General features: G+C 44.2%; 1 protein-coding gene across 1 annotated transcript in view; it reads left to right on the top strand.

Moving 5' to 3' along the window:
* ADAMTS12 (ADAM metallopeptidase with thrombospondin type 1 motif 12) overlaps window positions 1-25,368 on the top strand; it is a 230,100-nt gene that overhangs the window by 162,414 nt on the left and 42,318 nt on the right. The window contains exons 17-18 of the mRNA XM_054583922.1: window positions 12,717-12,843; window positions 18,296-18,506. Coding sequence (XP_054439897.1) covers window positions 12,717-12,843; window positions 18,296-18,506 — 338 coding nt within the window. The remainder of the gene's footprint in view (window positions 1-12,716; window positions 12,844-18,295; window positions 18,507-25,368) is intronic.

Below are 25,368 nucleotides of genomic sequence, written 5' to 3'. Positions count from 1 at the left end.
TGGCCTCTCTGGCTCCTTTTGGATCTTGTCTGAGTCTGTTCTAGAAGTTCCTGCCTCTAGTCTGTAACTATTGCCTGTAAAATTAGGGCAGCTGAGAGTAAAGTGCCAGAGTCTGCGATAGCAAAGAGAGTAAAAGTGAAGGTGCGAATGGGCCAGCGGGACCCAGTCCGCTCCTCCACAGGCTTCTGTCTCACAGTCTGTGTCTCACCACTTGCTGACTTGCTCCCCCCACACCCCCTCCCACCCCTACCCCAGGAGGTAGTTGTGGAAAGAGGTTGAGACAGACTGTGAGTCATGCACCATCAAGCTTATAAACAATTTTTGTCTTACCAACTTCTTCCCTTCCTTCATGCAATTCAGAAAACCAAGGATTAACTTTTAGAAATCACAGGAGTCATACCATATGTTCATTTCAAAATACATGGTGTTTTGAAGATCCTAAAACTGAAAATCTGTCTGGGTCAAGGGGACCATCTGCAGCAGCAGCCACGAGAGGTGTTAGTCAGAGTCAGCCCTGCTGTTCCCGCCGCCGCCTCCAGTGTTTCCACAGGTCCTTTCCCACCACCCCCCGACCCCTGCCCCGCCCCCGCACTGCCCAGGAGGAGTGGGCTTAATGAAAAAGCAAAGCAATTTAAGCATAAAATAATTTGCTGAAAAAATATTTCCCTGAGGAGCAGTTGTGAGGAAAATGAAGTCATTGGGACTGTTAGAAATACTACTTCAATTTCTCATTGCCTTGGTTCCCTTCTTTCAGTGAAGTCCAGGTTTAAGCTTTAGGCTTAAATCTTTGTCTGAGGACACAAAGGAGTGAAATTCAGACAGTCCTGACTGCGCAGGGACTACTCAATAAAAGAGGAGGACACCCACCCCCACTTCTTCCTACCTCAACACGAAACGAACACTTTGCATTACACCTGCGTATTTCAGAGCATGGGAAATGCAAGATAAATGGCTGATTTGTACGGTGATCATAAAGATTCATCCCCAGTTAGCTAGGATAAGAGGCAGCCTTATTAAGTGTGAATCAAGCATTGTGTTTTGATACAGCCAGTTTGGCCCTTCAGCATTACCTCTGCCTACTTGAGCCACTATCATTCTGGTTATTAAACCTTCGCAGGAACTATCAGGCAGTTCCAGCCACACTGCCTCTGAGTGACAGTGGGCACCATCACTTGGCAGAGAAGAAAGGCAGCCTGCCTCCTTTTGCAGCTCTCAGACACAGGGAGTGAGATGCTAATCTTCACACAGGACGCGCACTGCTCCATATAAAAATGGAAGCCTGCCTAAAGCGCTGCACTCAATGATGTATTTTCTTTCCTTTAAGAGAAAACTCTCTATATTATAAAAGTTAAATGCCTTACTGAAACATTAAAAATAAAGCCACCGTCCTTACACATGCACTTTGGTATTTGGGTTTATTGCCTTTCAATATTCTTTTTTCTAATCATAGATGTGTACACGAGTGTGCATACGGGTATACCTACCTGTGTATGTTTTCACCTAACACCACGATATAGGTGCCTTTCCATGTGTGATTTAATCTTCATAACTCTCATTTTATGGATGCATTGTATTTCCCTAACAGGACAAAGCAAGATTCCCTTAACAGCTCCTTTTTGACCATCACCTCCTGATGAGCGTCTTTAGACCGTCCATCTGAAGAACGATCTTGGTGGTGGTAATTTGCAGATGGCATTCCTATCAATAGTTTCAAAAAGTAGGAAAATGATAGTGTTAAGAAACTTATACCAAATTGATTCCCATAGTAAAAGGATGACAAGCAGGTAGTAGCAACCATTTCATTTTATTTAAGAGTATTACTATTTTAGTTACATACTTTTTCACTGGAAAACATTTCAAATGTCCCAGCAAAAGAGAGAATGTAATGGTGAATTTCTGTGTATCAGCCGCTCAGCTTTATCAGATCTTACCGTGTTTGTTTCAGTCTTCATTTTTAGAGGAAAAACGCACAAAACACTTGAGGAGCACTCCTTGATTTCATTCCTTTTCCTTTTCCCCAGGGGTAACTAGCAGAGGCAGGGACAAGAGATAGGAGCTCTTTGCAGTGGTCTTGGAAAGTCCTAACAGTGGCTGAGATGAGAATTCTGGTGGCAGAGATGGCAAAATTATACCAGTGTGGAGATATTTAGGAGGTAGAGGAGACTGGACTTCCTGGTTGGTTGAGTTTACCTGCTGGTAGAGAGTGATTTGAGCACCGGGGAAGGCTGAAAGGTAACACCACTGTGTTCCCTCAGGTCACGGGCTACATGGTAGTGTCCTTCACTGAGACAAGGACAATGGGTCAAGAAACAGCTCTGAAGAAGAGTTTATGATTATGTATGTTCAATTAAAGTGCCTAAAGAAAGTGAGATTTCTGGGTGAAAATGCCCAAAGAATAACATGCTTATTTTAAAAGTGCTTGTCAGGCTACCTGTCTAGGTCAGTTCAGGGCTCCTATAACAAACTGTCATAAACCGAGTGGCTAAAACAACCAACGTGTATTTCTTATTTACTTCTGGAGGCTGGGAAGTCCAAGATCAAAGTGGCAGCAGATTCACTTCCTAGGGAGAATCCTTTCCCTGGCTTGTAGATGGCTACCTTCTTGCTGTATCCCCCACATGGCAGGAGTACAAGAGCTCTTGTGTCCCTTTCTCTTTTTACAGTGGCATTAATTCTATCATGAGGCCCTACCCTCATGACCTAATCCAACCCTAATTATTTCCCAGAGGCCCCGGCTCCAAATACCATCACGTCAGGGATTAGGGCTTCAGCGTGTGAGTTGGGATGGGACATGAACGTTCAGCGCATGGCACTGCCCTCTCTTATTCCTATTCCTATTCTAATTATTTTGTTGCTTTTCTTAGCATTAGCTTTGTTACATATTTTGGAATTAGAGTTCACAGGCTTGATTTGAGTGTGATTTCCTTTCAGTTTCTTTTTCTTTTTTTCTCTTTCCTGCCTCTTTCTTCTCTTCTTTCTATGTACACCCACTCTTTCTAGTGTTTTTGCAGTTTTTTCCCCAACCACACTGTAAGACCTCATTTCAGGGCAGGACTTATTAAGGTTGTTCCGCATTGCTGTCTCTTAGAGACATTGAAGATATGTTAAACATCATCGTGGAGCCAGCAGGCAACATGGCGGAGCGGCCAGGTGCAGAGCTGCATCCTTGTTTTGCTGCCTTCCTAGGCCTGAACCTCACCGACAGTTAAGGCTCTAAAACTCTGTGATGAGGGCAGTTTTGTTCCCTCCTCACGGGGGCACTTTGAGTCCTCAGACTTCGCTGGAGCTGAGCACGTGGCTGCCTCGAACTGCTTCCGGCCCTGGGCCTGGCAGACCCTTCACGCACGTCCTGCCCAGCCCTCTGTGGGGATGTTTACCTACATTTGAGTGTCGTTTCTTTTTGGTTTTCTCTTTTTATATCTTTATATTTTATTATTTAATACTTCTTATATGTTTATATTTTATGTATCACTATTGTGCCTTGGAAACAAAAGGCTATTTAAGCATAAATTCACTAAGATGCTATTTCCTTAGTTTAACTATTTAAAAATTTTTATGATCTTTGTGCTAAATTATAAATCCATGTTAAAAAACTGGCACCACAACATCATAAATTTAGCTAAATGTCATAAAGCCAACTTTTTTTCCGTAGCCCGCTTTTCAAGGTCAAGGTCAAGGTCTCTCCACGCTCGTCTCCATTCTCTGTCCTCTCAGCCATATTGGCTTGCCTTCCTGCCTTGTCCCTGGGGTGTGACTTTGGGTGACACTGGGGGGATTTAGGACTAGCTGTACTTCAGGAAAAGTTGGAAGAAAATGGACTAACAAGTGCTACCATCCATGACAAAAGGCTTGTTGAAAAAATTCACCTGAGTTGCCCATCAAAAGTTCAACCATGAAAGCTCAGCCAGTGGATTATCTGTGAAAGGACAGCTGCAGAAATGTCTTGTCACAGATGCTGGTCTTGATAGGAAGCTTCAGGACTCTTTAGTAAACAAGAAAATATTTTGGTAAAAACTCAAGATTGCTCTCGTAAAAAAATGTAAAAGCCACATTTTTGCCCCATTGCATCTCTAGTACTATAAAACTCTACCAGTTGTAATATATTCTATCCAAAATTTCCTGTTTTTTTTTAATGAAATTCATAGTAATGGCACTATTGTTAGAAAATGGGTTATTGCTTCTGAACATAACCTTTCCCAGTTTTCTGCTCCGTGGTCTCCTCTGTTCTGCATTTTCAAGTCTGAAAGTACAACTGTGGCTGCACACAAGGGAGAACACGTGCCCCGGCCCTGCCACGAGCTTCGAGCTTCCCCCCACCCCACTTGGCTGAATTCTCTCTAGAGTTTAATCATTGTCCCTTTGGTTAAGGAACACTGTGTTCTAGTAGGAAAAGGCGAATATTTTATTTTCAGTATTGTATTATTTTAGTTTTGTACCTTTTTTCATTGGAAAACATTTCAAATATCCCAGCAAAGTAGAGAATGTAAAAACTTCATGCAAAACTCCTAGAGTTTGCTCCAACTGTTCTAAGTTACCTAGGAAACTAGATCATGTACATTGGAAATAAACATGTGTAGAGCAGATACTTAAGTTTATTCAAACTAGCCCTTGCAGGGTTTATCTGACAGTATCCCTACTAAGGCTCAAAGTAACTATGTGGTTTGAGATTTGTCCACCTACCACTGATAAGGCAGGAGAATCATAACCAGGACATATATCCCACCGTGACCCTGATGTGTGACCACGTACTGATGTTTAGAAGACAGAATTCACTTCTTTGGGAAGCCAGAGTAGCTACGTCTTTGACTTTCTCAAAGGGCACTCACCTTGGTGCTCATCCATCTGACTACATCCACTGCGTGTCAGGGAGGGTCCCCTCAGTCCAGACAATAGCTAGAGGATGTTTTTTTAATGTGGGACTTCATGAAGCTAATAGGAGGATAGGTGGGTTTAAGCATATGCTGTGGAGTGAGTTTACCATCTGCATAAATATATAAAATAAACTTCAAGTAATGTATAGAGGAGATCTGATAACCTTTCCGTTGTACTTCGTGAATGAACTAATAAGAACCCATAGCTGGAGTGGCTAAACTTTCTTTTAGCGATTGTCCTAGAGTTTGCAGTATACTTTGACAGCTAATCTGAATCCACTCTCAAATAGCACTGCACCGCTCCATGGGGAGGGTGAGCACCTCGTGATAACAGAGTGAGCCCCCCGCAGCCCGCCGCCCGCCCTGTGTGGCGTTGCTGTCACTCCCGTCACTGCTATACAGGCAACCCCCCTTGTAACAAATTATTTGTAACAAATAACCCCCCTTGTATTGTTACAAAATCTTTCATTACAGGATCAGAAGCATGTAATTCTGTAACAACATCACACTCAGGCACACCTTATGACATTTTAGGTGAAATGTTCAAGTTAAAACTATAAATCATTACACCCATATTATTACCCTACCAGCCACAGTCCAGCAGGCCTTATTTCTGCTGGACCCTGTATAAGAATACATAAGCATATATACACATATATACATAAATATAAAGTATGTAAATAAACATACATAAATACATCATTGGCATTATTATTTTTAACTGTTAGGTCAATTCAGAGTAAGGAAAATTAAAGTTTAACTTTCACTTATTGGCCCCTTTGATGCTTTTCCTTTCTTTATGTAGATCCAGGTTTCTTACCTATATTAACTTTCTCCTCAAATAATTCTTTTAACATTTCTTGGATGGCAGGTCTACTAGCAATGAATTTTGTCAATTTCTTGTCTAAGAAAGTATTCATCTTTCACTTTGGGATGATAGTTCCACAGGGTTCATGATTCTAGATTGGTGGGGTATTTCCTCGCAGCACTTTAAGTGTTTGACCCCATTCTCTTCTCCCTGAGTGATTTCCGAGACGTCAGATGTGACTCTGTTCCTTGAATAGGAAGGTGCTTTCCCCTCTGGCTTTTTTCAGGATTTTTTTCCTTTAGCTTTGATTTTTCTGTAGTCTGAATATGATAGGCCTAGGTGTATTTTTTTTTTTTTTTAGTATTTATCCTGCTTGGTGTTTTCCAGGTTTCCTGGATCTGTAGTTAGGTATCTGCCGTTAATAATTTGGTGCAATTCTGGTTTCTATGGTGGCTTCCATGCCTAGAAGTTGTGACTCCTACTCAGCTGCTCATCTCTCTGACCACAGCGGCTGGCCCTCTGGCCCTTTCTTCCCTTCTGTTCATAAAGACTTGATTTTTCAGGCTATTTGGCATTATACTGTATAGTGGCAACTTCCAACTTCCTTGCATGGAGAACCGTTAACTGCAAATCTTTCCAAGGTGGCTAAACTCCTGGTCTGTTATTCTGCAGGTCTTCTTAGTCCCGTCCCATTTTTACCCCATGCAGCCAGCAGAGATTCGTCCCTCCCTTATTTGCAGGCCCTTGGTTTTGTTCTCTAACAAATGCACTTACGTCAGAATTTCTCAGTTCCTGTGAAGGCTTGTTTTGCTCAGCGTGCTCTGCAAAACGCTGCCTGCCTGCATTTCTTGTTAACCCATGAGTATTGTGCAATTCTCAGGCTTCTGATTTTAAGTGTGCGTGTTGTCTGATCTGTACACAGTGGCTGCAGAAGGGAATTATGAGCAGGGAAGAGGACTTCTTGACTGTGGTAAATTTTGAAAATGGATCTCTCATAGCCCAGAACCGTGTCCTAAGTTCATTAAGCATTCTTCAAGCACCAGCAATGCTTTAGTTTGAATATTTCTTATAATTTCCTATAAGCTATTTTTGGCCATGACAGTCAATTTATGTCATCAGTTCATTTGAATTTCAAGCAGATAAAAGCTGTGTGGAGTCTCCTGATGTTCTGATGTGTGGCTTTCAGCAATGGATAATAAAATAAAACCTCATTAACTGATATTCAATTAATATTTGTATTTACTGAAATCAGTGTCAGTGTCCTTTTGAACTAGGGAAAACCATGAACTGTGTGACTAAGAGCTCAGTTGTTTACAGTAAGACGGTGGCATCAGGGGAGTGTGAGGACTGAGGGGCTGGGTTTGCCCTGGTCCCTGGGATCAGAGTGTAGAGCCAACCCCGGTCTCACAATATGTAGGAAACAAAACTGTGGGGAGTTAATGCCCGTGATTGGGGGAGGGGTTACAAAGAGACTTTAGATTCAGGTTCAGAAACTTTTCTCAAGGACTCAATATGCATTAAGCACTGTGCCAGAATTTAGAGTGCATCGCATACATATCAGGCTGTATACATCATTTTATCATCACAGCAACCCGCTAGTACTATAGGCTCATGAAACTGAGGCTGGGGAAGGTTAGCAAGATTCCTGATGTTGCTCAGCAAGATTCTCATCCACTGCTGATTTTGTTGGTGGTGATGTTGATATTGATGTTGTGATGTTGTGACTCTTGTTGAACACACACACACACACACACACACACGCACACGCACTTCAATGTGTTTGAGCTCTTGCAGTGATGAGACCCAAGTGTACCCTGAGTGAGCTGTTATTACAAAGGTTAGATCCAAAAGCTCACTCATCAGGAAAATCAGAGACGAAGGGAAGGGGTCAAAGAACCAGAATTAACAAGATAATACTTAGTGAGAACTGACATTGAAAGTTGGTAGAGTAAGGATGGATTTGTCAAGAAGACAGATAGTTAACAATTCCTACTCACCCCTTCTTCCTCTACAGCTAATGTCATTTCTGTATCGTTTGGGGGATTGTAGTTCCAGTGCCCTCTACTGATTCACAGAATTATCATCATCTCAAATTATTAAATTCAACGTTACACCTAGTTTTAGGGTACATGTTTAGATATTATAAATCTTCAACATGATAATTTATGTGCTAATATAAAATTTAACTTGTACTGCCTTACTTATACTCACTTAAATGGTTATAAAGAAAAAGATATCATGTTCTTTGTCAGTATTTTATTATGTTTAAAATTTTTAAAAGATTTTATTTATTTATTTTTTAGAGAGAAGGGAAGGAGAAAGAGAGGGAGAAAAGCATCAATGTGTGGTTGCCTCCCTTGTGCCCCCTACTGGGGACCTGGGCTGCAACCCAGGCATGTGCGCTGACTGGGAATCAAACCAGCAACCCTCTGGCTTGCAGGCCAGCACTCAGCCCACTGAGCCATACTAGCCAATGCTCTTTGTCAGTATTTTAAAGACTGAGTATGCAGTACTTAAAATCTCTTTCACATGATGTGATTAAAATTCAGTGCTTTGAGTATCTTTGATCATTGGATATAATAGGAAATATTGTGGTTATTTTGCCATAGGTCATTACAATAAGCTAAGTCTTCACTTGTTTTTTTTCCATACCCTTCCTAAACTGAATATTTGAATCAGGAAAATCCTATATAAACGAAATATATAATGGGCTCCCTCTCTTTTACTTATAGTCTTTTACTTATATTCAGTTGAGAATATGAAGAGCTATGTCATTGTTCATTTTTTTTCTTGGACATAAGGAACTCATTCTTATATTAAGGCAGAATTTCCACTCAAGACAATCAGGCTTAGGGGTATAGGAAGATAGTTCTTAAAAGTAAAGGCTCTTAATTGATGCTTCACTTCTAGTATCCAAGAAAATTTACCAAGAATTTATAGCTGCGTGGTGATATTCTCATTGCTACATGGAGAAACTCAGAATCCTATGAGAATCACATTTGAATTTGAACCTCATATATTTTGGAATGGGATTGATTTATAACGTAATGCCATTTTCAAGTAAATACTTCCAGATAAAGAGCTAACTTAATGTCTGAGACAACATATTGATTGGCTGGCATCCTTAATTAAGCAAATTTTCCTTTTTTGGCTGTGTTCAGTGTGTAAGAGAGAGTGACAAAAGGCAAGCCAAATTAAAAGCCAATATCATTTTTCTTTCTTTAATTTCCAGGGAGAGGTCAAGGTCAAGGTCATATCGATGCAGCCTAATGATTTTACGCTTCCTGAATTTGCAACATTATATCATGATTGCTGCTCTTAAAAAGATGACTTGATTCTAACCCCTCCATGAGAGAGGTTATAATATCCTATGTCAAGGAAAGGTTCTGTTATTCCAGCAATTGGTTTACAGAGTAAATTAATGATTATGTCACTCAAGATTAATAGTTTGAGATTTTTTAACTGCAAAGGACATATTATCAGTCCAGGTTCCCTGCAGGAAAAATATGTCACACCCAAACTGAATACCTTGGCTACTTTCAAAGGTATGGGTAAGGTTTGGGGAAACTGAAAACGGTAGTCCATTACCCAGCCCACTAACAGTCGAGGGAGGGTCAAATGAGGCTGCCATCCCTAGGTCTGAAGAAGTAAGTACAAGGAACATTTCTCCAGAGACAATGCCTTCATTTCCCAAACCCAACTAGAAGCCACAGCGATCAATAGAATCAGCTGCCCAGGGTTCAGAGCAGGCGCAGAGTGGATCTGAAGTGACAAACAGCAGAAATGCAACACAGAAGAAGAGGAGATGAAAAATCAATAATATCAATAGTGGTTAGACTACTAACAAGCCAAGCTGGATTGAAGCTCTGGGTCCTGACTCGAGAAAGGAAGACAACAAGCCTTTACTGAGTGCTGTTCCAGTTACTACTGCAATTTAACAAACCAACCTAAACTTAGTGTAATAAAACAACCATCATTTTATAATGCTCATGATTCTGTAGGCCAGAAATTTAGACAGGATGCAGTGCGGGGGGATGGCGTGTCTCTGAGCTTGATGTCTGCACCTTGGCAGGAAGGCTCACATAGCTGGGGTGATTCCAATGCTTGGATGTTGGAATCACCCGGAGGCTTCCTTACTCACGTGACTGCCACCTGGGCTGATGACTCAAAGGCTGAACTCATCTGGGACTGTCAGCTAGAACACCTATACCCAGCCTCTTCAAGGGTGCAGGCTTCTTATACCTTGGCAGCTGGAGTATCCTAAGAGTGAGAGGGCCTCAGGAATCAGATGGAAGTTGCATGCCTATTATGACCTAGCCTCTGAACTCTCACAGCCTCACTCCTGCCATTGGTCCAAGGGTAGGGATAGCTAGACACCATGTCTTGATGGAAGGATGGCATGGTCACACTGTGGAAGGCACTTGCTGGGAGAGGGATTATTGTTAGAGCCATCATTGGAAACTGTGACTTGCCATATATGCATTCACTGAGGCACTATGAATTAATGTAATTTTGAAACATTCTGAAAACAATTACAACAAACTGTACTCTAGGTAAGCTGTACAACTATGTTAACTAGAATCCTCTCATCTAGAGTTTCTGGTGATTAAACTTTAACTTTGGTGTTCTTTCATGGATTATAGGTTTTAAAATGTCGAAGACATTTCCAGGAATCCGCTTCCTGCCCTTCAACAGGTTCTCACTGTCATTCTTGTTCTCTTGCAATTGGTCAAATGATGCGTAGAACAAAAGGTAGAGACCAGAACTCAGGACCCTTGGATTCTACTTATTTGTTATATTTAGTTAGCCAGAAATTGGTAAGGAGTGGCCTTATAGATTGCATTTTACCAAATGAACCCACACACACCAGAATTGAGGAAGAAGCCTCTGGGCAGGTATTGCCTTCCTGTAACATGGGAGAAGTCAGGCTGTTGGAGTGAGGCCCCTCAGGGAGGATTTGGGCTTAGCTTTGTATCTGTTATGTGAGAACTCAGGGCGAGGAGACTAGAAGATTAGTGGTCACCAGGCCCACTAATGCCAACTGAGAAATTCTGACATATCCTTATTCATTTTCCATTATGCACTTGACAGTTTCTGCCTGGCCGGTCCCATGGATTGACCCGTGCAATGTCATTAACGCTCTGCAGGGGATTTCATTTAATGTTTTGTGCCCTTTTTCTACTCCTGGAGCACTGAGCACACTTCTCTTTGTTATTCGTGAAGAGAAACAAGCCTTTTGGGAGTGTTTCCAAAGTATTAGAGTCACCTCATCATTTTCTTTGATTTTCTGACATCAAGAATTTGCCAAATTACCCAAAGTTTTGATAAAACTTCTATATCTCTAAGCTTTTTCATTTTTCTGTGCTTCAGTGGCAGGTGCATGTCAGCTTTGCTGGCTTCAGCCCTTCTTGGTCTCTTGTCCACTCCCATTGTCTGAGACTCCTCTACAGGAGTGCGCGTCTTTCCAGCAAAGACTCACATGTGGCGCCATGAAAGTTCTCTTTATAATGTTGCTTCCAGCTGTCAAAAGTGTTTATTTATATGACAAAAGAAGAATAACACATCATCTATCCATTCAGAAAGCCTGCATGGTTGAAAGGGTACCTCTCTTTTCAAAAAGAATGAAATACTGTTTAACAATAACGTGCTGCGGATTCATTTTAAAGAATTTGCTTCACTGTTTGCGACTTCCTCTGATGTTTTTAAAGGGCGAGGTTCTGTTGCTGGTTTCAGAGTATGTACACCAGCCTGGGCCATTAGGCCAGGCCAAGCCCATGGGAGGCTGGGTGAGGGGTCGAGTGCAGGAGGGCTGGCTGCAGTTCGGGTCCTGTTGGCGGTGTGGCTGGGGGAAGCCCCTCCCTGCCCTTGCCAGTAAAGGGAGGGAATGGCTGTCTTATTGTTATACTCCCAGCCACTCCAGTTCTGTAGTTCTGTACACAATGAGCCCACTCAAGGCCCACTGTCCTGAGGGCTCAGGGTGGCAGCCTCCTGCAAGCTGATTGCTCTGTCCCCTGGGGGTCTCAGTCTTCAGACCCCTCACCCTGTGTTTCACATTCAGCGTTGAAGTGTTCTCTCTCTCAAGAGGGACGATGAATGACTCTCTTCCTGACGGTCCCTTTACCTTTCAATCTAGGACACACTAGCCACTCCTCCAAGTTCTCTTGCTAATGACATCCTAGTTAGCAAAGCCAGTGGCCCTTCTCCTTCCCCAGCCTATGGGACTTCACCGTGACCCAGTTTCTTCATCTGTCAGATAGTGATAATGATAGTGTTGACCTCATTGGGTTGTTGTGGGGTTTTAGTTGTATATGATAATAGATAGTAGGTGATACATTTTATATATGTTTTTACTTGTCTGGGACACACACATGGTTAGAACAGTGCCTGGGACAAGGCAGGCACTATGTGAATTAGCTATTATTGTATATCCAAAGTCAAGTCCAGTCTACAGATGGGAGAGCTTTGCCTGCCACTCTCTGTCTGCCTCTCATATTCACGTTGCCAACCTGGTCTCCAAAGGCAGCACCATTATCAATCCCTGCAATCGAAACCCTCTTCTCGAAAAATATACCCTCTCAAACCTCACAACGTTATTTTGAATTTCATTCCTGTCTTTCAGAGTTTATGGACCCCAACTACTAGAAAGAGCCCTACCTCCTCTCTTCCTTTACTGAACTAATAATGTAGCAGTTGTGTTGTAATACCTGGTGGTATATGCTTTCCTAATTTAAATCTAATTTTTTTTTTTAATTTGGCATATGTGTGTTAGTCTTACCTGCACAGCGAGACTGTAATCTGTGTACTGGAGTATATGGTAGTCTGCCTATATTCTCTGTGGTCCTTCCATCCAGTGCCAGCTGCACCCTGAGTGTGGATAATAAGAGGTCCCCAATTCTCATTCCTACTCTAAGAACCAAATACCTTACAGACCACTTCCCATGAGCTATACGCTTAATCGCTTGACGTGACCAGGGACCTGACACCGGACATGCGGGCTCCGGATTCAATGTGTGTGGACCTTTCTGCCTGACCTCCAGGTATCCGCCGCCAGACTGCCCACTGCATGAAGAAAGGCCATGGAATGGTGAAAGCTACGTTCTGTGACCCAGAAACACAGCCCAACGGGAGACAGAAGAAGTGCCACGAAAAGGACTGTCCCCCCAGGTAACCAGGGACAGCAGCTGGAGCTCTGTGTGTCTTCCTGGAATGATGTCTGATTTCATGGTAGCCATTGCTCAGTGATGAAGGAGGGCCCCGGGGCTTTGTTATTAGAATAATACAGGACAGTTATTCTAGGTCTCCGTGGCTATGCTGTTGGAGCCTCTGGCAAGGTGTGACTGAGAACATTTTCCTCCCAGAGAGCCATGTTTCTTATGAGACAAAGCTGGTGTGCTCTGTTTTTAATTATTTGGTAAGACTAAGACTCAATATATTGTTGAAGACAGCGTTGTGTAGATCACCCAAAAGTTCTTCAGTTACTGGGTTTGGCTTTCCTAAGAGCACTTTACCAGTGCGACAGCCGCCTCCAGACAACATGTTGACCCTTCAGATCCCAGCACCCATTTGTCCTGAAGGCTGTCAGAAAAGTAGACTTACAAGCCAGGCTTTCTTACCTCAGCACTCTGGATACTTCGGGCTGGATAATTCTTTATTGTATGTAGGGTCTGCCTTGTGCTTTGTAGGATGTCTAACAGCATTCCTGGTCTGTAGCTATTTAGAGCTTAGTAGCTCCCTACCCCCCACCCCATCCAGGCTGTGACAATCAAAATGTCTCCAAATGTCTCCTGGGGGACAAAGCCACCCTTGGTTGGAACCACCATAATAGAGCTATTCGTTCGCTGCTACTCATATTGGTTGAAGATATTGGGATCCTAGAAGGTAGCTTGGATGTTATTATGAGGTGTTTATGTTAAAAGAAAGAGAGAGAGAGAAGAGGGAGGGAGAGGAAGGGAGAGAGGAAGGAAGGAAGCGAGGGAAGGAGGGAGGTAGGGAGGGAGGAAGAGAGGAAGGGTGAGGGATGAATGGATGGATGGATTCTGGGAAGTATCTCCATTCTCTAGTGAGCTTAAACAAGGATTGTATTTAGGCTGCAGATTCCATCAGGCCTAAGAAGACATACCAAGAATTTATTTTAACAGGAAGTGACTAGTGGGCATAACAAATAAAACAAATGACAGGCTAAATTCTAAAGAAGAGCTAGATGAATGTGATAAATGCTGAAGAACCATGTGAAAAAGCAAAGAGTCCAGACAAGTCATGGAAGGCAAGCCACACTAGTCTCTTGTAGGTTCGAACAGTCAGGACCCAGGGGCTGAGTGTCCTCGCCTCCCAGTCAGAGGCCTGTTCTCTCCCCCGTTCCGTGGGCTCCTGTGGGGAAGACATGGATAGGGAGGCAGAGCTGGTGCCACCTCTACTGAGACAGGACAGAACTGCTGCCTCCACCCCACCTCGCTGGAGCTCCCTGGCTGGGAACAGCTAGGCGGATAGGCCAGTGCTGGGCTGTGCGTGCCCTTGCTGATGGGTAGCCTGCTGCCCTGCCGGACAACTGCCTGTGTTCCCGGTAGCCTTCTCCCTCAAAGTTCGTGACCCTCTAGCAATTAATGGCTTTTGCATTTTTGCATTCATTAGATAGCAACTGCTGCACACGTGCCTGGGAGTCTGGCCTCACTTTTCAAAGCCACTCTCCCTGGAGGTTTGACCACCTTCTTAAAAACACAGCTGTTTATTTCCTGAATCTAATTTTATCCCTGGGGTTCAAGTTCTCATTCTTATTGTTTTACAGAGTTTGCCTTGGCCTTAATGTTATCAGCAAGTATTTGTTTAGCATTCCTTATTTCCCATGAGAGATATAATACTGCTAATAGCCATATAATAGTTACCATTTACTGAGCACTGATATCATGATGTAAATAACAGACATGTAGCTAGAGTCCATGCCTGTTTTTAGGCAGAGCTCCTAAAACCTTTGGAATCTCTGAAGTAGAAGTGAGCTGTGTCCTTTTCATGCTCAGGAGATGACAGGCGGTGGGGCCTCCTGGGTGGCCCCAGAGCGGGGCCGGTTGCCAGAGGAACCAACTGTGCAATCAGAGCGTTGAAACTTGCAGCCTTCACCCCCTAACCTCTGGGGAACGAAGAGGGACAAAAGGCTGGGTTAATTACTAGTGGCCATGATTTAATCAGCTGTGCCCTTGTAATGAAGCCTCCATCAAAAAGCCCTAGGAGCCAGGGTATGGAGTGCTTCCGGGTTGCTGAACCACACGGAGGTGCTGGAAGGGGGTGAGCCTGAAGAGGCATGTAAGCTCTGAGCCCCTGCCTGCGTACTTTGCCCTAGACAGTTCTTTCCTCTGGTTGTTCCCGAGTTGTAGCCTTTTATAATACTCTAGTCATCTAGTAAACAAAATATTTTCCTGAGTTCTGTGAGCCACTCTAGCAAATTATCAAGCCTGAGGAGGGGGTCATGGGAGCCCCCTCTTTACAGCCAGCAAGTCAGAAGCTCAGGTGACAACACAGGTTTACAACTGGTGGCTGAAGGACCAGGGGTCAGCTTGTGGGACTGAGCCCCAAACTCCAAACAGTTAGTGTCAGAATTGCTTAGTGTGGAAAATCCACACATTTGTTGAAACAGCAGTATTGTGAGAGCAGAAGAGAAGTATACAGTAAGGTTTTTTTAAGCACCTACTTCACTCTTGGCAATGTTTTAGAGATGCCTGATAATATTCTTTTTATTGTTCTCAATTACTTGGAGAAATAACTGTTGTTATGCCCATTTTACAAAGGAAGAAAGGTTCATTACCTCACTCGGTATCGTGCAGCCAGTCAATGGCAGAGGTTGGAATCCAAGGCTGTCTAGCTGTAAGTCTGCTGCAGGCTTACCTGCAACAGACCCGCCAGGGGGAGGCTGGCACCGCTCCTCTCCTGTGCGCTGGTCTGAGGCCAAGCAAGCACGGTGCTGGGTGTGGTGGGGACCGACACCTTTTGATGCAGATGCTGACTTGCTGAGGCCAAGGCAGAACTGGGGACATTAGCTGTGTACATAACACCCATGTGGTCAAAGATTGTGGATTCAGTATCAGCTCTGTGTTTTATAACAGACATCAGTCTATAGCTGACATTTTCTTTTTCACCTGTAGCTAAGAACTTGGCTTCACTGTTTCCAGAAGTCTCTTTCCACAAGGGTAGTTATTCTACCTACCTCTGCACCCCCGTTACCAGAGCTTTCTGGTTGGAGGTAACCTTATCATAAGATAAGAGAAGGAGATGGATGTTGGGGCAAAAGTACAGAGTCCAGAGGACAGAAAATGAGGCGAGGCTGAACTGCTGTATGCAGAGGAGGAGCCTTCCTTGATAACTCTTACGTGATACAGTCTGAGCTCTCTGCACTTGAAATTAGCCCTGAGTGCAGTCCTGTGGAGGCTGAAAAGTAGTTCAAAGATAGCCACTCCCTGTTCTCTGGTGCCTGAGAATATTACCTTATTTGGGAAAAGGGTCTTTGCACAAGTGATTAAGGGTCTCGAAATGGATTATCCACTTGGTCCCTAAATGTCATTACAAGTGTTCTTATCAGAGACAGGCAGAGGGAGAATTCCCACCCACACAAACACAGGAGAAGGCGTACGAAGATGGAGCAGGGAGAGATTCGAAGACACTAAGACACTAGCCTTAAAGATTGGGGCAAGGTGCCACCAGCCAAGGAGTGCGGGCAGGCACCCCTGACTGAAAGAGGTCAGGTCCAGCTCTCCCCAGAGCATCCAGAGAGAGTGCCGCCCCGCCTACACTTTGGTTTCATCCCAGTAGGCCTTATTTGGGAGGTCTCACTTCCAGAACTATAAGAAACTAGATTTCTGTTGCTTTGAACTGCCAAGTGTGTGGTTATTTGTTACAGAAGCTAAGATAGGCAGCTTAGTGCAAGCATGGTGTAAAAGTGGGGCCAGTGCAGAGATCCCTCCACCAGGTCATGGAATCTCCAAAGCCTGGAAAACCGTGCAATTAGAGCCTCTTAAAGCATGTAGCAAATGACTTTTTTTTTTTTTGAATAGCACAGATATGTCACTTCCTAAGGAAGCTCACAGCCAGGAAGGCTACACATGTGCATCAGCAAGGCGGAGCTGTAGTTGTCAGGGTTGGGGCGGGCAGGCAAGAACCTAGATGCCTTGCCCAGGACCTGCCTCCTGGCCCCTGCCCAGATGGACCCTGTCCTCCTTGGGGCTTTGTGGTTACTTGACATCTCTTGATTGCTCAGTTCTAAGGGCAGTATTAGAAGAAGGTCCATGATACATCTCCACCCCGAGAATGCTGCTTAAGCCAAGTGTACGGATGCAGCGTGTTGATTCGGAGCAAAATTTTGAAATGCACCAACTACACAGCCCTCTCCCACAAGCTGGCTGTGAAGCCTGGCAGTTAGAATGGAAGTGCTGATGGCCACATGCAGGGGAAGCTGGGCCACCAGAGAGAGCCTCTGTGCATCCCAACCGACACAAGTGTGGCGTCCTGCGCCGAGGCTTCATGGCGAGCTGATGATCATTCTGACGCGTCTGCCATTTCACATCACTACCAAGGAGCATGTTTACCCAAAGGAGTTGAAAACATATTGAGAACGCACTCTTCTTTTATCCGTTCTATGTTAAATATCATTTATTCTTGTTAGCAGCTCTGTCTGGTAGATATTTTTGTACCATTGTATAGATGGTATACCAAAGGCTTCACAAAAAATTTCAAGGTCATTTAGCCACAGTGGTAGAGTCTGGATTTGAACCCAGATCTGTCTACTCAGAAGTCTGTGTTGGTACTACCACATCATGCTGCTGCCCAGGATCTCAGGATGGACAGGTTCTGTTGCTAAAACCAAACTCCCAAATTTAAAATAGTTCTCACATGTTAAAACAATGAAAATGATATAAACAAGCAGAAAGATCTGACTCTAAATCTGAGTTATGCATGTAAATTTATAAAGGAATTAAAGAAAAAAAATTAAGTGAATTTGCTGTTTTAAGAATAAATAAATGTTGATTATTTAGTTGATATCATTTGTTTTTGCAGGCTTAGTCAAGTGGTTTCCTTGGATATGAGTTTCAAGTTGCAACATCTTCCTCTGTCACTGAACTTTCATAATATAGCATCTGGAAAGTTTGTACTCATCATTCAGAGTCATTTCCTCCCAAAGTGATTTCATAGGCAAAACTTAATCTTATTTATGGGTATTGTTCTTCAGCACTAATTTTTGTACATCAAATTTGGACATTCTGTGTTCTTTCCCAAATGAGTATTTAAGAGAGATCTTTTTAAAGATTCTGATAATCTAAAAGTAATAAAATGCTCTGATAATCATAATACAAGATATTCATTATGTGGTCAATGGCTTCCAGGATGGAGTAGCCTGTCAACAAATAAATTCTTGGCAATTAAGTGTATCTGACTCCAGAAAGAGGTCAGGTGAGTCTCTTCTCCCTATTGACTTCTCTCTGAACTTTGGTTTACATCCTAGCTCCATCATCTGCACTTTTGTGCCTGGTTTCTCTTTCCAGTGCTTGAATTGAAAAAAAAGAAAAAATATGCACACACATATGTATGTATTGGGGGTTTTGGTGATCTTCTTTCACGTGACCATATGTATCTGCAGGTGGTGGGCAGGGGAGTGGGAAGCGTGCTCGACGACATGCGGGCCCCACGGGGAGAAGGCGCGAACAGTGCTCTGCATTCAGACTGTGGGCTCCGATGAGCAGGCTCTGCCGGCCAAAGACTGCCAACACCTGCTGAAGCCCAAGGCCCTCGTTTCCTGCAACAGAGACATCTTGTGTCCATCGGACTGGACAGTAGGCAACTGGAGTGAGGTGAGCTCAAGGGTTAAAAGGGAAGCTGGTATTATTTATGCTTCATCAGCCCGTCCGTTCGTTGCCATTAACCAATTGAAAATGATCCTAGGGAAAGTGTCACAATGGCCAGCGGCTAGTCCCTTTGGCCTGTTTCCTACATTTTCCTCCGCCCAGTGTTCTATCTTGCTTGTTTTCCATTCTTATAGGATCTTCCTCACACTTGTCCAGTAGTCAGATACCTGCCAGGGTTGATAAAATCATCAGGATGTTTCTTGGCCAGTTGTTAGACCATTGGTAGCAAGTCAGAGCTCCCCACCCACCCCAAAAGCCAGTGTGTTAAACCCTTACCAGTAGTTGTGTTTCACTGGAGCTACTGTAATGAAGTAAAACCAAAGAAGTGTTGCTGTCATGGTGGAATGATAGGCAGGACACTTGACACTTGAAGAGTTCTCTCAAACTTCCATCTTTTCAACATGTATCAAGGCCAGGCCTGATGAAGGTGTGGGATATTTGCTGTTGTTAACCACATAAATTAAAATAAATTTCTCATTTTCCCACAATTAATCTGACCTAACTCTCTGAATGTAACTAGAAGGTAGTGAGCCAGGTCATGAAAACTCCCGGGCTGCCATTTTCTTTGGGTCACCATGCAGCCTGGTACGATTAAGTCTTGTGCTCCCCGAATCTCTAGTGGAAGCGGATCCCTTTTATCTCCAAGGCTCCTGGAGTCTCCGGGGGCCCCACTCTGCTTCCTTATGCACGTTTCGGTCAGTGACATAGGAATGACCAGGAAACAAATGCTTTTTTAAAAACTAATGGGGCAAAATTTATGGATGGATGCTGACTTCCTGTGAGCTTCCTTGGGAAGTGACATGCTTCCTATAATAACATTGCCATTGACCAGAATATCTGAGAAACTCCTCTGAGAACTCACCTTCAGAGAAACGGAAAACATTTGATTCAGGAGAATGCCACCGAAAATCTGTTGGAACTAAGTCTGATGGATAAGGGAGTAATGGGACCAATTTGGATACAATCTTTTCATTTATTTGATTGCCCTGGCCAGTGTGGCTCAGTTGGTTGGAGCATCATCCCATAAACTGAAAGGTCCTGGGTTCTATCCTGTCAGAGCACATGCCTGGGTTGCAGATTCAATCCTTGGTCAAGGTGTGTACAAAAGGCAACAGATCGATGTTTTGCTCTCACATGGTTGTTTCTTTCCCTCTCTCTCTCTCCTTCCTTCACCCTCTCTTTAAAAATCAATAAGTATGTCCTTGGGTGAGGATTAAAAAAAAGTGATATTTGCTTATAAGTAAACAAGATTCTTTTCATTGCTAATAAAGGTACTCTGAAGGTATCATCCAAAGAGGAATTTGAAAATTTGTACAAGCAAGGCTCTGTCTCTGAAGATAACTAATTGAAAACAGAAAACACTCATCTGAACATAGCCACTTTGATAACCTTATTTCCAAAGCTCTATTTCACTAGCTCATAGTCACAGTTTAGGTTTATTTAGTCTCTAAATCTGTACAGAATGCACTCTTGGTCATGTAGGTGAATTTTTTTTTTTTAATGGCACGTTTGGTCCCTGTATTGCAGAAACTTCCTATCAAATGGAGAGATGGGACCAAAAAAAAAGAAAAGCCAAAGGTATACAGGCAAAGAAAACATACATACAGACTAATACAGGTATAATACTGAGAAGTATGCTGATATATGTGTACATATCAGCCACAGTCCGGAACATTCCCCTTGCTGTTCTCAGGAGGGCACAGTGATAGCCTCTGGTGGCCTATTAGTCCACCACCAGCCTAGATCGACTATTGTAAATTACAGTGTTGTTGAAATAAGGCTGAATGGGGTATTGTGACTGGTCCATTAAATCTGTTTATCAAAAATGTTTTGGCTGCATCTGAAGCAGTTAATACTTTTTGTCATGTAGAAGTTAGTAATTGCCAGAGCCTTCATGCTTTTTAAAAGAACTGCAATTACTTATTTGGCTGAGGAGTTCTTTTTATTCTGTTCACGTTTATGGGGAGCAAAATGACGCGATTTAACTGGAGACAAAGGACCAAAATGTTGGCATGATGTGACAAGTACTTGTGCCTGTTGTCCCAAACGCAGGCCATTGCATGGTGTATTGACAGCAGATGGGGAGCCCAGTTTCTAGCTTCCGCCCGACGGACCTGAGCTGAGAGGCTGAGCCGCTGCCTTCATTCAGCAGGTGTTGTGAGCACCTGTGCCTGTAGTTAAATCGGCATCAAAACACTCCTCGAATGGGCCTTACTAATGTCGGTACACATTAGCCCTCAATTTCTCAAATATTCTATTTGCTGGAATACAGTGATATGTCTTTGACATTCTGAGTATGCTCAGAAACTTTTTTAAGAGAGGTGATAGAGTGGTTCTTGCTATATACATGGTATTTATGGTCTGGAGTTTGCCTTGGGATTGACATTAATTCACACAGGGTCATGCTCTGGCGTGATCATGTGGTCTGCACTGGGCCGTTAGGGTCACGCTGGGGAAGCCTGGAGCTGTGACGTAGCTGGGCCAAAAGACCCAAGAACTGCGAGGCTCCTAGACTGCCAGAGGATGGTCCTCCTGGGCTAACCAAGGTGGAGAAAAGGAGAAAAGGCAACTCCCTGAGCTGTCCTCCCGTGTCAAGGCAGCCCTGCGAGTGCGCACTGAGACTGGTGGGCTCCGCTGCGCCAGTGGTCGGGGGGTCCTAGTGGGAGCTGCAGGCTGCTCCCAGAGAGGGCTTTCCCTCTGTGACCAGCCCCCGCAATCTCAAGTTTCAACTAGAGCCTTCTGGTTTTGCCCAACCCCCTTTCTGGGCTAGGAGGATAAAGAAGGGCGACTCTAGACCTTGCAAACAAAATCCAAGTATCAAAGTTTGTGTGGCTCCCATTTTGACTAGGCTTCACCGCTGCAGGGACTGGCCTCGTGAGAAGCAGCCGGTCTAGTGGTGAGGAGTGTGGCCTCTGGGACACGAGTTCCTGGGTTCAAATCTTGCTCTGCTGCTTATTGGATCGATGGATTTGATCTCTTTGTGGTTACTTCTCCTTTTCTGTGGCTTGTTTTCTCCATCCGTAAATGCGATAGCAGTAGTACTTAGGTTCAAGGGAAGCTATGAGGATTAAATGAATGAGTATTTCTAAAGTTCTTCCTGGAAGTGTCTGGCACACAGGAAGCTCTATACATTCAATTATTTGATAGTGAAGGGAATAGATGGGAATAACAATAACGCCATCTATCATTTGCTGAGTGTTCTCTACACTATATTGTTTGTCTCTTTTAACTTTTACAATAATTCTTTAGGTGGCTGTTAGTTCATTAATTTCCCTGTTTCTCCTGGCAGCTAGGCTAATAGATTTAGTGGAATAGCAATTATTCTAGATTTCTGAGCCCTTGGCAAGCCCTAGCTGTATGCCCTTGAGGCAGTGTTAAACCTCTTTCAGCCTTTTCTCATTTAGAAAGGCAGGGTTCATTTAAAGCTTGGAGATGACCCATGTAGCCCTTCACATAGTGACTGGCAAACAGCAACTATTCACTAGCTGGTAATCTTATTATTAGGCAAGGAGACAAAGGTCTATTTTCCATGCTACTCTGACTTTGCAAGCCTGTCCTGTCCATGGCAACCAAAAATCCTGACAGAATGGATCTGTGGCCCCTGCATTTGGGGCCATAGACCAGTAGCCAAACTCAGGACCATTGTACACACAGAGCAGTGCAAGCCCGGGGTTTAGGGCCTGAGGCATTTCAAGGGTCTGCACAAATGTTAGAGACGTGGGGAAGAGGCTAATACCTTGCATCGTTGGACACAGAAGGATTCTGCCAAGTCAGAATTCAATATTTAATTACCCAATAATAGCAAATACATATCGGGCATTTAGTATATGCATTAAACACCTTTATAGTTATTAACGCTATGTCTCACAATGGCTTATTAAGCCACATTTTACAGGGGAAGCAGCTCAGGCATAGAGGTGGGTAGAAATTTCTCCGCTCTCACACAGCCTCCAAACACAGAGCCAGGCTTTGAGCACGGGCAGCAGAGCTTTGACTCCGAACTCTGCCATACTGCATCCCAAACGTCTACAAAATGTCACCATATGACAGCCCTTAGTATTCGTAAAAAATGTGTTCTGTTTGGAAATAGTTTGTTGATCAGCCTTTCTTGCTGTGCTGCAACTTAAGACTATGCCTAATGATTGCTGAGAAATCAAAACCACTCATAAATTAATTGAGTTACTCTCACCGAATATTTTCAAAAGCAAAAGAAGGAAAAGCCTTTCAAGTGGTTTTTACAGAAAAGGATTGTATTTCACTTGAAACTAGACGTGCTTTTTAATATATTCAATGGGGCATGAGGTGCAGCCTCCACAAGCCAATGAGCCCAGAGTCTGTGAAGACCTTTGCTCAGCCCCTTTTGTGCCTGACAAAAAGCACACAGACAAACGGATGAACAAAACAGTCTATTAGCCAAGTCACTGAGGAGCTGTGAGGAGCAGAGCTGTTCACTTCGGGGCTGGGGTGCACAGGTGGCCAGGCCGACTAAACGCCGATTTTCACAAACGAGCTCCCCTGGCTCTCCAGACAGAAGACACTGCAGCAGGTGTCAGGGACACATCTCCTGCGAGAGGGGGAGCCAATTAGGACTCGTGAGAAGTCCCATAGGAGGTCCTGCCAACTGAAGGGTGACAGAGCATGGCCGGCAAGCAGACGTTTCTGAGCCACTTACCTTCGTGGTCCCCAGTTTCAGTTAAAGTCCAAGGTGTCCTGTGGAGCAGGACACCTGATGTCTCAGCCTCTGCCACCTGCTCTTTTGGCATGGGGCATCTGTAAGTGCCAATGTCTCCATTCTTCCCAGTTGTCAGCAGCTGGGGTTTTGCCAGGCTTCCTGCGGAACACACGTGGGCACTCTCCTTTGAAACAACTACTCACAAAATATTGCTCAGGGGCCATGTTGATTCCCTTCATCATGTCTGATTTTTTAGTAAATTATCTAGAGTGCTGTATTCGTTTCCTAGGGCTGCCATAATGAAGTGCCACAGACTGGGTGGGTTACACGACAGAAACGTGCTGTCTCACCACTCTGGAGGATGGAAGTCCAAGGTCAGGGTGTTGTCAGAGCTGGGTGCTTCTGAGGACTATGAGCGAGACTTCATTCCACACCTTTCGGACTTCTGGTCATTTGCTGGCCGTCTTTGGTGTACTTCAGTGGCTACATGTGTCATCCTGGTCTGTGCTCCCATCTGCACATGGCATTGTCCCTGTGTGTGTGTCTCTGTCCAGATTTCCTCTTTTATTAAGGACAACAGCTATACTGGATAAGGGTCCACCCCAGTGACCTCATTTTAACTTGACTATCTCTGTAAAGACTGCATCTCAAATGAGACCACATTCTGAGGTACACAGGAAGAGTGTGAACAGGGGTTAGGACTCTGATATATCTTTTTGGGAGGGGGAGGGGGCGCAATTCAAGCCATAACAGGTACCTAAGTGTTTTAGCTCTCTTTCAAAGCTGGTTTTAGGATGAGGTCCAGTCATTCATTTATAAATTCCTGAGACTATGCATTCAGTGTTTCATGTCCAAAGCATACACCTCTACACAGCCCTTTAGCTCAAATTCTCTGGTAACCTCCAAGTGTGTTTTTGAATAAAATCCTTTAGTGCTGCAGTTCCACACCAGTCGTGAGCCCCCTCCGGGACAGTGCACCTCGGGTGGGTGGCGTGGGCTAACTTGGCAGCAGATCTCATTGTCAGCGGGCCCCCCAAGGGGCCGTAATCTAGGAGGAGTGGCCAACAAGGTACCTCCCAGGGAGCACATTAGCAGATTGACAAGCTGCCTGCCTAGTACAGAGTTCAGAATTATAAGTTAAGCGCATGTGATAATCATGGCAGAAATTGGTTTTGAGAATTCTGGAACTACCCATTGCGATGAGCTCTAAGTGCAGCGTGTCCTGCACTTATCCCATCCGATGGGCTTGACGGCTCCCGTGGAGATAAACACAGTGGGGGGATGGACTGGCAGAATGTGGGCTGAATACGAAACAGCACTGCCTGTTCCTGCGTGACTACGAACAAAGCAACTTCGTTTTTAGGCCCAATATACTTGGTAGAGAGTTACCTCTATCCCACTGGGCACAGTATAACCCAGGGCTAAGGAGTGGCATCCATTGGTTATCTGAAAGGTTCCGCGTCTACTGGGTAAAGAAGGCGGATGGGGAGGAATGGAAGGTGGGCGGAAAACGTGTTCTCACGGGGTATTGCATGGAATGATGGCCGTGAGGCCCCATGAGATCCACTGAGCATTACGCAGCCCTCAGTCTCCAGAAAGCTGCCTTGGAGGTCAGAGACAGAAGAGACAAATGTGAGACAGCCAGGGAGGGTGCCTGCACTGCTCATGTTAAAGTGCCACCTATTTGCTGGATAACTTAAAATGCCATTGGAAAGGAAAGCTAAAAATGGATGAGTCTGGTAAAAAACATGGATTTTTCAAAACATCTAGAAGTGTAGGTTAGGTCGCAACTATGTGTGGTTTGCAGCTGCTGAGACTGATGAAGCCAATCATTGGTAGTGTGAGTTCTGATGAAGGACTGCCCTACTAGGATTCCCCCAGGGCAGCCTAGCTGCCTGAGCTTTGGCAGGCCCTGTGGGGCCTGGGGGAACGTGGAGGGGGGTCCCAGCCATGGCCCCCATGTACAGATCGGTCCATGCTACGGGGTGCACTGAACACTTTGTAAAGGGTATCTCCCACCTTTGACAAACTACCCACCTTCAATCTCAGGAAAGGTCCTGGATCTCCATCCATGTGTGAGCATGCCTGGCTTTTAATACGATTCCGCCTGACACAGGCAAGTGGAAGTGGAGCGTA

The sequence above is a fragment of the Pteronotus mesoamericanus genome, unplaced genomic scaffold (assembly GCF_021234165.1).
Source record: "Pteronotus mesoamericanus isolate MK-2021 breed Mesoamerican mustached bat unplaced genomic scaffold, CSHL_Meso_final contig_75, whole genome shotgun sequence".
NCBI classification, from domain to species: domain Eukaryota; kingdom Metazoa; phylum Chordata; class Mammalia; order Chiroptera; family Mormoopidae; genus Pteronotus; species Pteronotus mesoamericanus.
Note: the sequence above shows the minus strand (reverse complement) of the source record. Positions and strands in the feature narration are given on the sequence as shown.